This window comes from Cylas formicarius, unplaced genomic scaffold, assembly GCF_029955315.1.
Source record: "Cylas formicarius isolate icCylForm1 unplaced genomic scaffold, icCylForm1.1 PGA_scaffold_1__22_contigs__length_36826433, whole genome shotgun sequence".
Lineage (NCBI taxonomy): Eukaryota > Metazoa > Arthropoda > Insecta > Coleoptera > Brentidae > Cylas > Cylas formicarius.
Genome location: NW_026844264.1, coordinates 32,319,752 through 32,336,801, shown reverse-complemented (window position 1 = coordinate 32,336,801; position 17,050 = coordinate 32,319,752). Strand labels below are relative to the sequence as shown.

The 17,050-nt window shown below is 31.9% G+C and overlaps 1 protein-coding gene across 1 annotated transcript; it reads left to right on the top strand.

The window, feature by feature from the left end:
* Window positions 1–706: 706 nt before the first annotated feature.
* LOC132697167 (protein Wnt-4) lies at window positions 707–10,427 on the top strand. Its single transcript, XM_060662460.1, has 5 exons — window positions 707–795; window positions 1,086–1,310; window positions 4,611–4,810; window positions 4,873–5,043; window positions 9,821–10,427. Exons 1-5 carry the CDS (start codon window positions 707–709, stop codon window positions 10,186–10,188), a joined length of 1,053 nt encoding a protein of 350 aa, XP_060518443.1. The 3' UTR covers window positions 10,189–10,427.
* The last annotated feature ends 6,623 nt before the right edge of the window (window positions 10,428–17,050 follow it).

Here is a 17,050-nt window from a genome sequence, read left to right as displayed (position 1 = left end):
GTTTTTCTTATAATATAAAAACTTTTTACATATATAATGTAATATAATAATATAATGTAATATAAACTAACCAAATGTAACATCCTCATAATCTCAATTAGAGACCAATGTCGATCAATGTCGATGTACCGATGAATAATCTTTTAAATTTCGGGAAAGTAATTTTATTATCAGAGGACATTTCTTCATGTAGCCGTGCGTTAATATTTGCTACCCTTTCTATGCGTTTCCCGATGTAGTTCAAGCTGGAATTTGTGAATCTAGTTATATATTATATATACATTTACTTATTTTTATGATTATAGTTACTAGTTGTGGATCTTTCATGTCCAGGTCTGGTTAGACTAGAAAAAAATAATATATTAACTCTTTGGGTACATTTATCCATCACTTTCCTCTTATTTTATCCTACCGCTTATTAATTCGAACATGTGTAACTCAAATACCTTGACGAACGTGTAGCAAAAACGTATTTCAATATTTACAGCAAAATGGTATTCGATCATTTTTAAAAGATTTTCGTATGGTCTCGCAACCCGAATGCAAATAAATTGACCCCCTGTTTAAACACCGTCTTTACCCAATCCTTGGTTTGTTTTAACGAATTATTTACTTTGTACATGCCGATTTTACGGTTTAGTCGATTACCTTTGCCCGCAGTCTTCGGAGGAACATTCGGGGGCCGTATCAACGATGTGGATCTGCGATGAGATTTTTGAATGGCAGAAAACTTATGCCTATTTTCGTGTGGTTGTATTTCTACAGTTCAATTAACAGCGATGGGTTTGCTGACAAGTAAGTGCGTTGTATTATGTTTCTCGTACAGTGATGATAACATCAAAATTATTTAGTTGAAATAAAAAAAAGGAAATCTAGATCGTCCCATAATTAATTTATTCATAAAAATCAAATCATTTTCTGGACTCATTGGATCACCGTGATTGGATTTCTTAGCAAAAGGTCTTTTCTACAAGAAAATTGTTACTATAAAAAGTATGCTTTGAAGCTTATTAGAGCAAATCTAAAAAACTTGGCTTCAAATTTTTTATAACACGAACAATTTTCCATTATCCATTTTCTTTTAGGATTACGGCCAAACAAAAATCGCTGAAGAGAAGATCTTTAGTTGCTCTGTTCTATACGAGTAACGTGAGCGCGTTTGAGGCACAAACGACCTCGAAGAAGGAAAACTGCAGATGGTTGAGGGGGATGAAATACCAAGCGAAACTCTGCAGAAATCGCAGCGGACTCGCCGAAATTCTACAGAAAACGAAGAAACTCGCCAGAAGTTCGTGTCAAACGCAATTCGAGTGAGTGCGAAGAAACTGTTTTATACTATCGCTAGTAGATTTTGGAAGCTATGGTCTGTTTCTCAATGAAAGAGCGTTAAATGTAAATCTGCAATAACGCTGATAGGTAAACAGATTCAGGGTAATTTGAATAAATGAGAAAGACTAGTTACATTATACATTATTATAATTATAGACATTACTTACTTACATTACTCTAATACCAAGTAATTAAAAACCGGGGGTGAATCACGTGTGATAACTACTGTAGCAGCTATGTGGAATCTGTGAAATCTTTTTTATCGGTGAAATCGGTGAAATCATTGTGAAATTGTGAAAATTGTTTGTAAACTTTTAAGTTCTGCAAACAATCCAATAAATGATTAAATAACTATTTGCGAAACTTTTTTCGAAGTGTTCAGATATAGATATGGTAGATAGATATAGATATAGTTAGATATAAGGCATAAAAAAAGGTCATAAAAAATTTTTTCTCTGATTTTTTTTCTATTTCGCTTTAAATGTTATCTTTTTTATATACAGAAAATTAAGAATTATTGTCCAAATGGAACAATGAAATGAAAAAGAAAAATAAATTAAACCCGAAAAAAAATAAGAAACAAAATTTATAATGACAATACTCTTTCCCACTTAAGAAAAAGTTTTAAGTTTATTTTTTATATATTATTTTTACTTAAAAGTTTTTTAATTACGGCGGAATAAAAAAAAATATTCCACATAACCTAAAAAGTATTTTTCAAAATCGTAAAGTGGGAAAAATATTATCATTTTCAAAAATTTACCATTTATTTATTTGTAAATTTGAGTCATCATATTCCGAGTAATCAGATGAACTATAATCGTTAGAATCCAGAGAAATAATAAGGGGGTCTAGAGTGTTTTCTAGTGCATTTTATCAGCTTCCCACAGGCTTTCTTCTATTTCATTCACATGTTAGATGCATTTCCTTTTATAATAGGAATGAATCTAATAAATCCCTTCATGAGAGCTTGCCTAGTGATTTTTATTTTTATTTCAGACGTCATTTTGTCCAGGGTCCCAGTTTCTTTTCCTCTTTGGTGACCTGATATGCAAGCCATGTTGATTGTCCATTTCATATTAGTCATATTAGAACACCTTTCAAATATTTTTGCAACCTTCAATTTTGAGTATAGATTGAGCATCACAATTTTCTTTTTTTAGAAGAAGTAGTTTTACTAATTCCTTTCTCCTCAACAAATTTAGAAACAAACATTTTCAGGAATCGACTACACATTCTAATTTTAAACACTAAGGCACATATACACATATGCAAATGCACTCGGTTTTACAATTCAGTTATGATTTATAACTGTCTCTTCTTAAGAAATAGAACATAACCAAAAATCAAGATATATAAAGGATTCCTATGGTTACTTTTTCAAATTGTTTTCATAATATACAGATTGTCGCAAAAGTATTAAAATGGCCAAAGATATATTTTTTTTAAATGAAAATTTTTATACCTATTCTACAGGATTTTTTACCACTAAAATAAGTATGCTTTAATAACATTTATAAGACCGAAAGATTGGGTTAGTTAGGTTAGTTTTTTTTTGCGTTATTATAATTATAAATTCTGATTATTAGCATATTTTCAGCCCTTTGCGTAATATCAGAGTAAAATTGAACACTTAAAAAGTCTAAAAAAAAAGGTAGTCCATATCATTATAACAGAATCATAATTAATTCACTAAAAGTGTTATTTTTTGGATAATTCTATGGATTTTGCCTAAAGCCAGAGCTTTCGAAAATCTTATAAATACCAATAACAAATTTTTTATTCAGTAATTTTTTTTTTATTTTATTTTTTTTTTTTAATAAATAATTATAATTATTATATAAACCATTATAAATAGGGAAGAGTGGGGCACGACGGCCAGAAGCGTCGCCAAAATTTGGGTAAATTTACTTAAAGTTAGTCAAAAATAAATCGACTTGATGGTTAAAATAATAAAAAACTTAAGTGTGTCCGCTTGCCCCACCCTCCCCTACATAAGCGAACTCTACAATAATGTGTAAGCATAGATCAATTTTTTTATCTTAATTCTACTCTAAAAACAATTTTAAAGAGCTATAAATTGATTAATTCAGACGGAATGCCATATTTTTTTAACTTGCCAAAGAATGTACATCAAATGGTTTAAGGCATCCTCTAGCTAACTCTTCACGTTTCCGCAGAACAAGTTTTTGTTATTATCTAAATATTTTTTAATTACATCTAGTTGCCTATGGTATTTATAAAATACAGAAAATTTGGACATTTTATCACGATTAGTAAATGGTACAAACTCTATTATTAAGAGTACAACTTCTGGCAACAATTTTTATTAAACTTGAAAGATAACTTATTAATCAGCCCATAGTCCTGACTAATGAAAATTAACTAAAGGTAACATGAAAATGAAGAAAACCGTGTATTTACAATGAATTTTCGAAATCCGAATTTCCAGCCACCTCCATTTTCTTGACACTATTTCTTAATCTAGGCAACATTTACAAGGTTACACTTTTTCATATTATCTGGTGTAGTTGGCAGCTAGTGGTATTAAGTCTGGGAATGTGCCGTTTTCAGAAAACAAAATTTACAAATAAAGGGACTTCTAACAATACAGGAAAAAATCGCAATCAATAAATTATCTGAAATATCCAAATTCCATTAGCAACAAGATACAATAACAAGATACAAAACACCAAAGAGAGCGAAAAACCAAGTTAAAAAAATTTGTTTTCCATGTAAATTAAGCGAGCTTAAAGTAGTCAGTTTAGGGGTAATTTTTTGCCTTTCTGTGTAACACATGAGGTTATTGATAATTGGATATAGAATATCCTTTAAATACTATTTACGTATTTAAAAAATTAAAATTAGATTGAATTTTGACACAACACAAAATATTTAAGAAAAAATTCAGATTGAGGTATCAAAAACCTTGTTGAAACTCAACCTTATTTTGATAGTAGAATCGAGATATGCATATCCATCGAAATACGTATATCCATTTTGGGACAACCTGTATGATATGAAAGTAATTTCAAAAAGTAACCTTCATAGAACTTCACAAAAGTAAAACTTGTTGAAAAGTTTGTACTTTGCCCACAAATTTGCGTATAGTACAGAATCAAAATCAAACGGATTTTACAAAACAATACAGACTTGAATATGATGAATATGATTTTTTTAAATATTTTATATCTCTTTTGGATACCTCAGTATACTATTGTTCTCCTTCTTTTCCTTCTGTTTCTTCGATCGAGTCGATTTAAATGTGATCATTACGATAGATTCGAGCAATGGAACTGTTCTTCAGGCAACACGAAGAAAATATTCAAGAAACTCTACAGGGAAACGGCTTTCATTTACTCTCTGACGACGTCGGCTTTTCTATATTCAGTCGCCAAGGCCTGCGCAGAAGGCAGTTTGGCGAATTGCAAATGTGCTAGTCATGGAAAATCTACTAACGTGTCCGAGTGGCAATGGGGAGGTAAATTTGAAACCATAGTTAACATTTGATATGATTTTTGCATTAGGTTTTTGGTGATTCAGGCTGTGGGGATAACAGTATACACGCGAGGGCGTTGACCAAAAACTTTTTCCAGTTGAGAAAAAAGGGTGACAATTCGAACTTAAATACGGCACTTAGATATAATAGCGAAGTAGGTATAAGGGTAGCGATGGAACACGAAGAAAAATACTGCAAATGTCATGGTATTTCAGGTAAGTACCACTTATCATTAGATAAACGGACGGCCCTAAAAATTAAAAAAATATATTAAGTAACGAAATCGCCACCGGAGGGCGTAATTGCTGTCTTGGAATTTAAAAATCGGATTCTAGAAAAAGGTAACAAAGCTGTAACAAATTCAATAATGTTTGCTCTATCGCTGCAAGGTGTTCGAAATTTTTCTTAAATAAATGTCCATATCTCCAAAAAGGCTTAGCGCATTTTAATATACTTGGAGTCTTTCATCAGAAAAAAAATAAACACAATAATATGTATTTTTATGTCGTTAGATACTAATATACTCATACAAAATTTATGAGATATTAAAATAAAGATCCAAACAACCCAGTGAAAACAGCATCCTAACTCCTTCTTCAGAGGTATATTGTTGAGTTTTATGAAGACTCATAAGTTGTATTATTTGTAAATAATAGTATTTTTTAGAAAATTTGCAATTTATTGGTTGCTTTTACTTTTATGCCCGCTTTTTGATTTATTGATACTTCTGAATAATTTAGGGCACATGGTTTGTGAAGAACTCCCATTGAAGCCACTACTAAACAATAAAAACTTCAAGGTATATATTGTTTGAGGGCGGATTCTCATATTTTTGAGTCGCGGTTAAGATTGTTTGGTTAGATTTCTATTTATTCTCGGATTTTTCATTGGTAGAATAATTGATTGCAAGAATTTCATTTTTATCGAATCAGATTTGATGTTGCTCGGAAATGGCTGATGAGTTTATTTGTCGTAGTCCTAAGACTCTTTTCTTTGAGCCAAGTTGGTATTTTTGGTCCTATATCTCGTATTCTTTGCCGCATATCCATGAAATCCTGTTAATCCGTGGTATCTCAAATGGATCGAAGATATTGATAGATTTTTAGACAAGTCGCAAATCTGGTTTTGCAGTTATATTTCTTAACAACTTTTGATATGTGGTGAGTCATATTTTGAATGTAAGAAAAGGCAAGTGTAGAGTTGCTTTCGGGTTCATTGTCTTGGGCAGCTGTCCATGCGCATAAGGTATCTATCTGTCTTTGTCCATAGGTTTGACCCAATGTTAGACCTGATTTTCTATTGATAGAATATCTAAGAATGGGAGATTATTATTAGATTCTAATTCAATGGTAAAACGTATGTTACGGTGTATGGAGTTAAAATAAGGAAAGTATCATCAACGCATCATTTCCATAATTTTAGTTTTTGATGGAAGGTGTCGACAGCGTTCTTCGTAAAGGCTTCCATAAACCCATATCTATTCCAAAAGTTTGTTTATAAATTTAACCATTACGACCATTACAAGAAAAATATGTTCCAGGCAATCATTTTTCGTGAGGCAAGGACGAAGTGGGAAAAGTTGGTGCGATGATGCATTTACCACAGTGTTTGGTAATTGAGAACAGTTTATTAAACAACGGAGGCAGGAGGAATGCAGAATATTTGTTAATAGTAGTACAGTAGCCTGTGAAACTGTCTTTGAAAAACTTATTTTTTCATTAAAATTTAGTGTTAATAGCTGACTCGTTAATAAATAGTAAAATTTGGAAAACCACTCAAAAAATTAATAAAATATCCCTTTTGAGAGAAATTATTCATTCTAATTATACAGATTGCAATGAAAACAAATTTGGTTTTTATCTAACCAAACTCTGCGCATCTTTATCAAAATCTCTTGGTCACCTACCGATTTAAGTTTCTATTAAAAGTGTCCCATTCAAACTCATCTTAATCCAGAAGAAATCGAACCAAAGATATTGTAAAAAAGAGTAAAATATAAAAACAAAATTTCAGTTTGTTTTTAAATATCATTTGGCATAATAATTCAGCGTTTCTTTTTGCTGAGTTGTGAAAAATTAGACATTAAAAACAACCCGAAAAGTGGAAATTACTTCCATAATTTTGAACGTTAAGTCCTTTCAACAATATTTTAGGTTAGGATAAAAATACTAAGATGCGGTTTTCACTGGGTCATATTGTTGCTTTTTTTGCTGAAAATTTTGTCAAAAAAAGCCACCGGGTGGGAAAAGTCACCACTTTCCTTGTAGAGATAGAGAAAACAACATTAAACAAGAAAGATTTAAGCTTATCTCAACTTCCATGGTTAGTTTAGGTTAGACTGCAATTACGCCCCCTAGTGGTAATAGTGGTTAATACCGTACCTCGTTGCTTGTCCTGGGATACCCGATATAACTAGTTAAAATATTTAATTTTTTTTCACTCTTTATTTAAATGGCTTTGTCGTTTAAAAAGCTATAAAAATACTCGCGACGAACATTCTGATACGTCGACACCGAGATAGAAACAAAAAAAGGCTGGTATAAAGTATAATCGATTTAAGAAACGAATAAGCCATAAAAAACCGCCATCACACTTTCAGATGGGAAAAATTTAATTTTATTATTTTTTAAAAATTATTACAACGGCGTTACGAAATTTTACGATCTACCTCCTTTACGAGTTAAACGCTGTAGAATTTTGTCAATCTTCCGCAGTAAAACTGAAAAAGTAATTTTGCATTATGCTGCTTTTTAATGGGCGTGCAATTAACATTTTAAATCGATTTTTCTCGTGCGATGACGATGACATTTCTAAACCTATTCGAATTTTAGAAGTTCTTCACATTGCACATTTTCATCATTTTTAACCACGAAAGTTCATGCAACCTAAAAATTCTGTATTATTAATGTACAGGGTCGGACGAATTGGACACTTTTAAAAGGAAACTCTCTTTTCTATATATAGAGCTTAATTTCAGATTTTTCAGATTTATCGGTTTTTTTTGGAAAAAATGAGTTTTTGAAAAATTGCTGTCACCTTTTTGATCTGGAAAGTGTTGTCTATGAAAACATTTTTAAAATCAATAGTTTAGTTCGTTATCAAAAGAAAAATTGATTGTTTATATTGGACATCATGAATATTTTTAAATCATTAAAAAGTACTTATCTTTTATAAAATATATTTTACTAGAGAGTTTTTATCCAGTAGGCTTCAGACAAATGGACCATAATACCATAATAAAGCAATATCGCAAATAAATAAATAAAGCAATTTTAAACGTTCTTACCAATAGTATACAGAGTGTCCCATATACAAAATGTATGTATTAAAAATATTATAAATAAGCCATTAAATTTTGTGTAGAGAAATGCTCTGTAAATATTTTCAAAGAAACGAAAACTATGGATAACAGAAGTTACAGTGACTTTTAAAAAATGCACATTTGTCCATGTGTAATTTTGATTACTAATTACATTAGTTTCTCCTTTAGAAAGAAGAGTTTTCGTTTAAAAAATTCCAATTTGGCGCACCTTCGGGGTGTCAAAGTTCCTTTTTCAAATTCGTTTTTTATTCATTAAATTTAAATTCTTTTGACGATATTTTTTTGACGATAAGTAGCGTCAAAAGAATTTACGCAGCATACGGTTTGGATTTGATTATCTACGTCTTTCAAAAATTACTCTTTATACTATATATATAGTTTAAACAATTTACAGTTCAACTGCTTTTTCTTTTGTCTCCGCAATAGTTTCTTGGTTCCAACAAAATCAATGACCTCTGGAAAATTCACTATTAGCAAAATAGGGTACATCAAAAAGTTCTAAAGAAATTATTAAACAAATCATTTTGCGATTCTATCTACTAACTTTAATTTAGTAGTTTTTATAAAACTTCTGGATTCCTCCTACATCGGTTTTTTTGAAGTCGAACTAGCCAACAGGATGATGATTGGCGACTCAACAAAAACCGATGCAGGTGGAATCCAGAAGTTTTATAATTAGCCTGTGGAGGTTTCTTTGAAAAACCTTTACTTTAGTGTTTGTGGGTGATTTTCTTTAGCACATCCGCTACGAAATCGTTCAATTTATTCTATGTTTGAAATACATTCTTTAAATTATATTGTAATTGTAACCAAAAAATATAATTAACAATAGACATTCAAGCAAGCATTTCTCGATCGGTATCAATCCGGGCATGCGCATAAATTTCTCGGAATCCATTTAGATGGCGGTGGTTTCCGGTTTTTCTATGGTTCGTCCTTGAGAACGTAGATGGCGCGGAAGGTATCGTTGATTTTAACGTCACCAAAGATCGTTAATTTAAAATGAACTATTCCGAGAACTATGTAATTAGGTCAAGTGAAGGAAATATTTTCTATATGTTTATTATTACTTGAAATTTAGTGCATCCCATACTGTTATTTCATAATTTTGTTGTTAATGCAAAAACTGTCAATGTTTATTTGTTATAGTGTTTATGATGCAATTTGTTATAAGTGTGCAGTGAAAAATGACGGGCAACTTTAGCGATTAGGTGCTAATTAAATCGGGTAAATTATAAAATGTGCAGCTAGGGAAGCTTGTTTACAGTGACATCGAATAATTTTCTCTGTTACTGATTAAAGATCGGTGAAATCTGTAAAAAAAAACATAACCAAGTTGGTTTTATACCATAACCATATACCATGAGCCAGATAAGTGGTCTTAACGAGTTTTTGCAGCGTATTTACCACGTTCTGATCGGGTTGGGTTGGGTTAATTAGATTATATGGTGTCACTACTTGTTGCAACGAATTTTAAATGATAAAAAGAATATTTGCCACATTGCTCAATGCAAATTGTAGTTGTGTGCATTTTCTGCGTAAGGATGTCCCAAAATCAGGTTGTATCAAACTGCTGCGAACACTTGGTAACGTCAATTTTAAGTGTTTTTATTGCCTTTTTATATTTTGTAAATTTGTACTGCGTCTCGTATATCATTGGAAAAATTTAGGTTCGTGTTCGATGAAGATTTGCTGGAAAAGACTCAAACCGTTTCAAGAAATCGCCAAAAGCCTGAAAGACGAATATCATCGCGCCCTACACGTCGAACCCGACAACAACACGCCCAAAATACACCAAGGCTGGAAACGAAGACGAAGTCTACTCTTCGTAGACTACACTCCGGACTTTTGTCCGACAACCACTGGGCGGCGCTGTCGAGATGAAGATAACTGCGCGAGCTTGTGTTGCGCCAGAGGATTTACCACATCGTTTCGTATCGTGAAGGAACGTTGCAAGTGTAGATGGCGGAACGAGACACTTTTTCAAGTCGAGTGTAAAATCTGCGAACACGAAGAGATGATATACCACTGTCGTTGATCAAAGGAAAGGTGCTTTTTAATCATTTTAAGGAGGCTAAACCGCTTGCAAAATTTTTTACGAAGCCACAATAGAGTTTTTTTTGAAAAATATTAGGTTGATGGTTAGAAGCAAAGAATTTGGGACAAGAGTTAAGCTAATTGTAAATAAAATGTAATTCTTTTTACAAGAATTTTCTGTTTTCATTCAATTTTAATGTTTTTTCATTTATAATTTTAGTTTTCCCATTTAAAATACGCAATACTTTATTCTAGGCAAACGTGCAAATTATACCACAGGTAAAACTAAAGCACTCCGTGCCTTAGGCCTTGTTTTTTTTATTGATATGCTCTTGGTCGCAGATTATAGCCATAGACTTACTATTTTTGATTTATTCAAAAAATTTCTAATTTTTTTTAGTTTGTTTTAAGCACGAGAAGCATCAGCCAAGATTCCAAAAAAATTAATCGATTAACAGAGACACTCTAAAAAACATTTTGATTAAAGAGATTATCTTTTTGTTTGAAATCAATAACTTTGTGGTTTCTCGATAGATCTCAATCATTAAACATAATTTTTACTAGTAAGACCACTAGAGGTTAATAAATTTCCGAATTTAATTTGACCTCGTGTGGTATTCGGCAAAAAAAAATCATAGTAGTTTTTAACTAATCAAAATGCATTCGTATGGTAATCTTTCAGAAAAACACATTTTGAATGGTTAAAAATTACAAGTCCGGAATGATTTTTAAAATGTGGTCCAGATTGTCTGGATTTGATATTTAATAATGTTTTATCTTTTTTTTTTGACAATTTTATTTTCACGAAAGTCACATTTTAGTTAAGAAAAACTAGCGGCTTACCTATTGCGATTTTCCAATCGATGTATACAAATTAGACGCTGTTGGTCCGTTTTAACCTGCATAGAGCATCTAACTTGTTTTTTCATAACGAAAATTGAGCTCGTATGCCTCAGACATTTATTGTGATTTAATAAGCATAGATATTAAATAAACTATACCCCTTTTTATAGCGTTCTTTTTTTTATTTTATGCAAAAAAAGTATTGCTTGGCACATCATCAGGACCTATACTATACAATTTCTAAATCACCTGAGTATGGAACTTGTTGGAAATGGGGGGGCTGAGGGGTTGCTAAGTATTTAAAAAAAAATCAAAATCGCCTGGGCAAGGTCTACAAAAAAGATCATTTTTCGAAAACCGTTTCCGAAACCGAAGAAATTCTTAAACCAGAAGACGCAGAAGATACGGCTCCATAAACTTTTATTCTTGACAATTTGTCAAAAATATACAGGGTGCGCTGCAAATTCAGAACAACTGAAAATTGGGTCCCCCTCTAATTGAAAACTGGCTATAACATGTCACTTTCTTTTACATTACGATATAGGTCGTGTAGACAGCTAACTATTTTGTATTTAAGGTTTTTACCTATTGTACAGGGTGTTCGCGGTATTTTATTCAATACTTGGAAACGTGATAGCTGCAACAAACTTTGCACTTTGACTTTTACTTTAAGCATTTTTTCAATTATATACAGGGTTTTTCAATTATGGACAAAAGTCTAAAAGACCGTGCAAATTGTACTTTTCGGGAATAAATTATTAACCTTAAATCAAAATTCGTAAAAAATATGGCCAATCGGTTCGAATACTGTTATAGGCCGCCTCAAATTTACGGTTTTCGTCTATGGCACACGCTGTTCGAGCTATTTGAAAAAATCCGTATGAAAATCGCTGTTTCTCGCGCCAAATTTAGACGCGATGACGTCATGAACTATTTCGGCGGACCGCATAGTTTCAGAGAGAAATTATTTTCTCGAAAACCATTTACTCCATTGGAAAAATTCTTGGACCAGGAACCATGGGAGATCCAGGGCTATAACCTCTATTTCCGGCGTTTTTTTAACTATGTACAGGGTAGGGAAATTAGTAGCCGTTAATGAAAAACTATTAAAAAAGGGATAATTTGGTTTAAACAGCATCGTAAGCTGAATCGAGAGATTTCGTCGATCATACAGGGTGCGCAAGATATTTCAAAACATATCATTGCAAATACCTATTTTTTTTTTTTCATTTTCATCCATCGTAGAAAAGTCAACATCAATGACGAACGAACGTGGCAAAGCGAAATTCAAAAATCAAGTTACCTCTAAAATATTTTCCCCGTTCCAATTTTCATCTGCCTATCGATTTACAAAAGAAAAAACGGTCGCTTCGGATTAGTTTTGCCATCTGGTAGCGGATGTTGTACAGAATTAGTTCTCGTATAAAAACTCGACCAAATAAAAGACGAAATCAATTTCGTGAATTGCCCCGCTTAGCCAATTAAATTATTAAAGAGGCATTATGTTTAAATACCTAAACAAATAGGAACGTAAATTTTGACCGTTTAGCATTGAAAATTTTGTATGTAGGTTTTATCGAATAACCCGGGAAGATTTTAACTCCTTTTAAGACTGGGCATTTTGTAAAAAGTTTAATAAAGACAAGTGTCGTCTTCTAAAGAATTTAATCCTCAAATAAACAGTTTTTAAAATAAAACTCCCGAATATCCTTGTTTTAACACTAAAAACTAAAAGGACATTGAAATTACACCTTCAAAATTTTTTATCTAACAATACAATGATTTTTTTATCGACTGTGCAACGAAATTACAACACGAACAGTTACAGGGGGTAGTCAATATGTAATTTTAAAAAATATCTGATCAAAAACCTTTTACTTCCCACGTTATACAATTGGGTAAGCTTAATAAAAATTTAACCAGGGTTTTATTATCTATTTTTATTAATTCAGAAGGTACGTTACGTTGGGACTATGAATTCGAAATCGCTCTCTGTGGAGACACGAAACTAGCCGAGGAGTCTCACCTTTGTAAATCAATATCTGGCGCATGGCATCCAGGATTACGGAAAAGCAACCCGACGTTTGCTTCTTCAGTCGTGCCGGCCAAAATCCGTCGCGATCATGTCTTCGCATCCTGTTTGTCTCTAACTCTATCGCTCTATCGCTTCTGCATTCTGTGTCGATCTCTATTAAGTTTTATACCTTTACGTTCGCCTAGAAAACTGAATTTTAATCGTGGCACGGGCCAAATGCGATTGTTCGATTTCCATTTCAGTGATGTAAACTTAATTGTTAATAAACGATATAGTTTAAATTAATTGTAGGAAAAGTATAGGAATTTTTAACTTAATCGTAGGAAACTTAGAGTAATAATTAATTCTGAACAAATACGCACATAATGTAGTGAATTGATTAAATAGTTCATCTTAGATGTGATTTGTTGATACTGTAGGACAATTAGGTGAGTTTTGCGGACCAACGTGAACAAAGTTCTCACTCTTTTCAACGGTTTCTTTTTTAGTTTCTTCTATAGTGCTAATCGCTTTAGACTGTTAAATTAATGTGTTAGTTTTGGTTAGTCGAATACCCAAAATGAAAATTTATATTTTTGTACGACTAAAGTCAAGGTTAATATATATATAAAAAAGCATTAAAAAAATACCATGGCGTATTGCCGCGTCATACAAAATATCTTATGGTTTATTTTTCGTTACAAACAAGTTTAATATCTCATTACTCACGTTAGGTATACTTCCTACATGGTGTTACCTACGCGCAATAATAACTATAATATTGTAGGCGAAGAAAAATGTAAACCTTTAACTTTGTGTACGTATGAAAAAGGGTAATTAAATAGAGGTAACCTTTGGTTTGCTTCTTGTAAAATTTTTAATGCAATTCACGCTAAAGGTTGCAGAGATAGTTCTGCCCCAAGTTCCTGAAGGCAAAATCGGACAGTCGCGTTAGACTGAACCAAGTCCAATACTGTAAATAGCTTTTGTAATTATGTACTCACATTGTTTTAAATAAAAAATTATTTTCCAACGACTGTTTCTAAAAAGAAAAAGATAATAACTGCATTGACTCTAGTGGTAATGATACATTTGCTTAGTTTTGCTTTGTTAGATATATCAGCAACGGTTGCTGAAGTCAACTCTTACGAAGCTCAGGTAAAAGACTTTTATCTAAAAGTTACACTGTGTTCTAATCTTTTATTTCGTTTTAAATGTACTGCCGTGCTACAGAAAACCGATTTTTAATTTTCAAAACCCTCAGTAATTTACGGTTGTACTTTTAAGCACCTTTTAGTGTCAAAATAGACCAAAATGAAATAACTAAAAATTCCCATACAGAATTTCCAAGTACGGAACATCACTCTCCATTAAAGTGGCACAATCAAATAGAATGTCCCAAAAAAACCTTATAGACCATATTTTGCTATATTAACCAATAACCAGTAACCAGCATAATATACAACAAAATCAAGCTAATAATTAAATAAATAAACAATAAACCTTCAAACAAGATATTTCATTTATTTAGCTATATTGTCATTAAGCTTTACAATAATTATGATACATATTTTGAATTAGGAAAAAGTTTAAAGTTCAGTTACTGGAATTACAAAAGTCTCTGTCCTAAACAAATTAATATTTATCAATAATGAATTTTTAGTCTCTTGTTATTATTAAGGCTTGTTCTTTCATTATTATTATAATATTTGGTTAATGTTCTGTACTTGAGACCAAGATCTTCGCCGTTTCAGAGGTACAAAGACTATTATTATTATTATTATTATAAATCCAAATAAAAAAAATTATATTCTGTAACACACTCCGGCTCTTTGTTTGTCGATCTCCTCATGACTTTCTTTTGTTAGTTTTATATATTAATATATATTTTTATGCCTATTATATTACTGTATTTTTTAAACATTGAGGTAGATTGCTATTTTTTCTGACAAAACTTTCCTTTGCGATACTGGTTTATAAAACTAGAGGTAAATTTTGGAGACATTCGACAAATATGGATCCATTCAATTTTTATCCACCGTATGTAATGTTGTTCTAAGGCATACCACTCGTACAGGACTGGAAGTGTAATGAAGTTACTTCTACGTGAGAAGACATAAAGCATCACTCTATGCATCGACGAACGCTGCTTTTTTGTTCGCTGCTTTTCAGAGGACTGAACATAATATATATGAAAAACTAAAATTGAAAGTGCAACAAAGTTGGTGGATAGCTGTGAGTGGCAATGCTTCCTAGAAATATGGAAAACATAATTAGAAATGAATTATACCTTAAGTACCTTAAGTTAAGTTCAAATTTCACTCTTAATATATGGAGACGGAAGTTTTAGAAGAAGATGTAGAAGGCAAACAAATATGGTTGAGACATAAAGGTCAGATCTCAATTGGAGAGCTTGCATCGGACATGCAAGTGTCTCATCGAGAATCTTTGTTATAAAAAAAATTTTAGCCGAAAATGCTAAAGAAGAAAACAGAAAGTTTTCGTCTAGAAAAATCTATAAACGAGTCCTAGTAATTTATATTGGTGGTCGTTATCCAGAGAATTAAGTTCAGATAATTTCCTCAGCAATGACACATATAAAATGCAAGAAGATATTGTTGTTGTTTTGGCATTGATCGGAATGTATTACCAACCAATATTTTGTTTTGATGTTTTTGAAGACATAATGGTGGTACCTCATTAAGTTTATAAAGCAAGCGATCATTATTTTTTATATAATTAACACCCTGTAAGTGTGTGACGCGAATGGGTATTTCGATAGCCCCAGGGGAGCCCGTTTGTTTGTAACATCAAAATTATATTGCGCAGTTTTTCGTAACCTTGATTGATGCGACGAATTTAACCAGGAGAGACCCGTAATGTTTACAGTAAGCAGAATCAGAGATGTATTGTTGGTAAACATCAATTTACGCGGTGATGCCCATTTATCTGTGGTAATTCAACATATTTCATGTAGAGATCTCATTTTTCATTGCACTTTAAATTAAAAAAATCACTGTAAAACGTATCGTGTAACTACAAATATATTTTTTTAAATAATTCTAAAATATTCATATTCTTAACGCTTTTCTCAATTATAATGATTCATATTCCTTATTTCTTTCATGGAAGCCATATTTAAAACGGAATACGGTGTTGCCAGACTAACAAATTTCACTTCCTGAAAGTTCATTAGTTTATGATGTTTTAGTCCCCTTATGAAGGGCGGGGCAAGTAAATTTCGAAGTTCAACGTCAATGTGTAAAATGTGACGTGATAGAAAATGAAGGACAATTTTGCAATAAAGTATCGTCTAGTAAACAGTTTACCCTCAAAACCGTCCAAATAATATAAAAAAATGTCATTATATTTCCCTGCCATTAGTATAAATTTATATGATAAAGAAAAGAATCCCCATTTCTGACAGTCGCTCTCTGAATAAAATATGCCTCATAAATTGGTATCGACATTCCTACAAGTTTAGATCTCGTTCAATGGTCGTCTCACATCAGAATTAGCATGGTCCTTTCACTGAGTCCGATTTTTATTAAGGATCTGATCCCGTTAATCGCATTTAAGAACGAGAGTTTCAAGGTGATTAAGGAACGCTAAACAATTGCAACATCAAAAAGAAAACTCTTATATTATCGATATAGACGCACAATCGCCGTCGCCGTTTTTTGTCTAGAATAAATTATTCAAATCAACTGCTTGTTCTGAATCATTGACTTGCACAAGGCATTTTCTTCATTTGTTATTCTTATTAAAATGCATAAAAAACAAATTTGCAGTTCGCTGGTGTTATTATCCTTGACTTACTGACACGTTTTTCAATCCCCATCAAAACAAAACCAAGACCGTAAATTTTGGGATTTTATTATATGGACGGGCTATTTTAACACGCACTTTGGTATCAAACTTTTGTTTTTTTTTGAGATACTTGGTCACCCAATCTAAGATTAATAATAACAATAGTAGTAGAAAGAATAAGAATAATACATAAAAA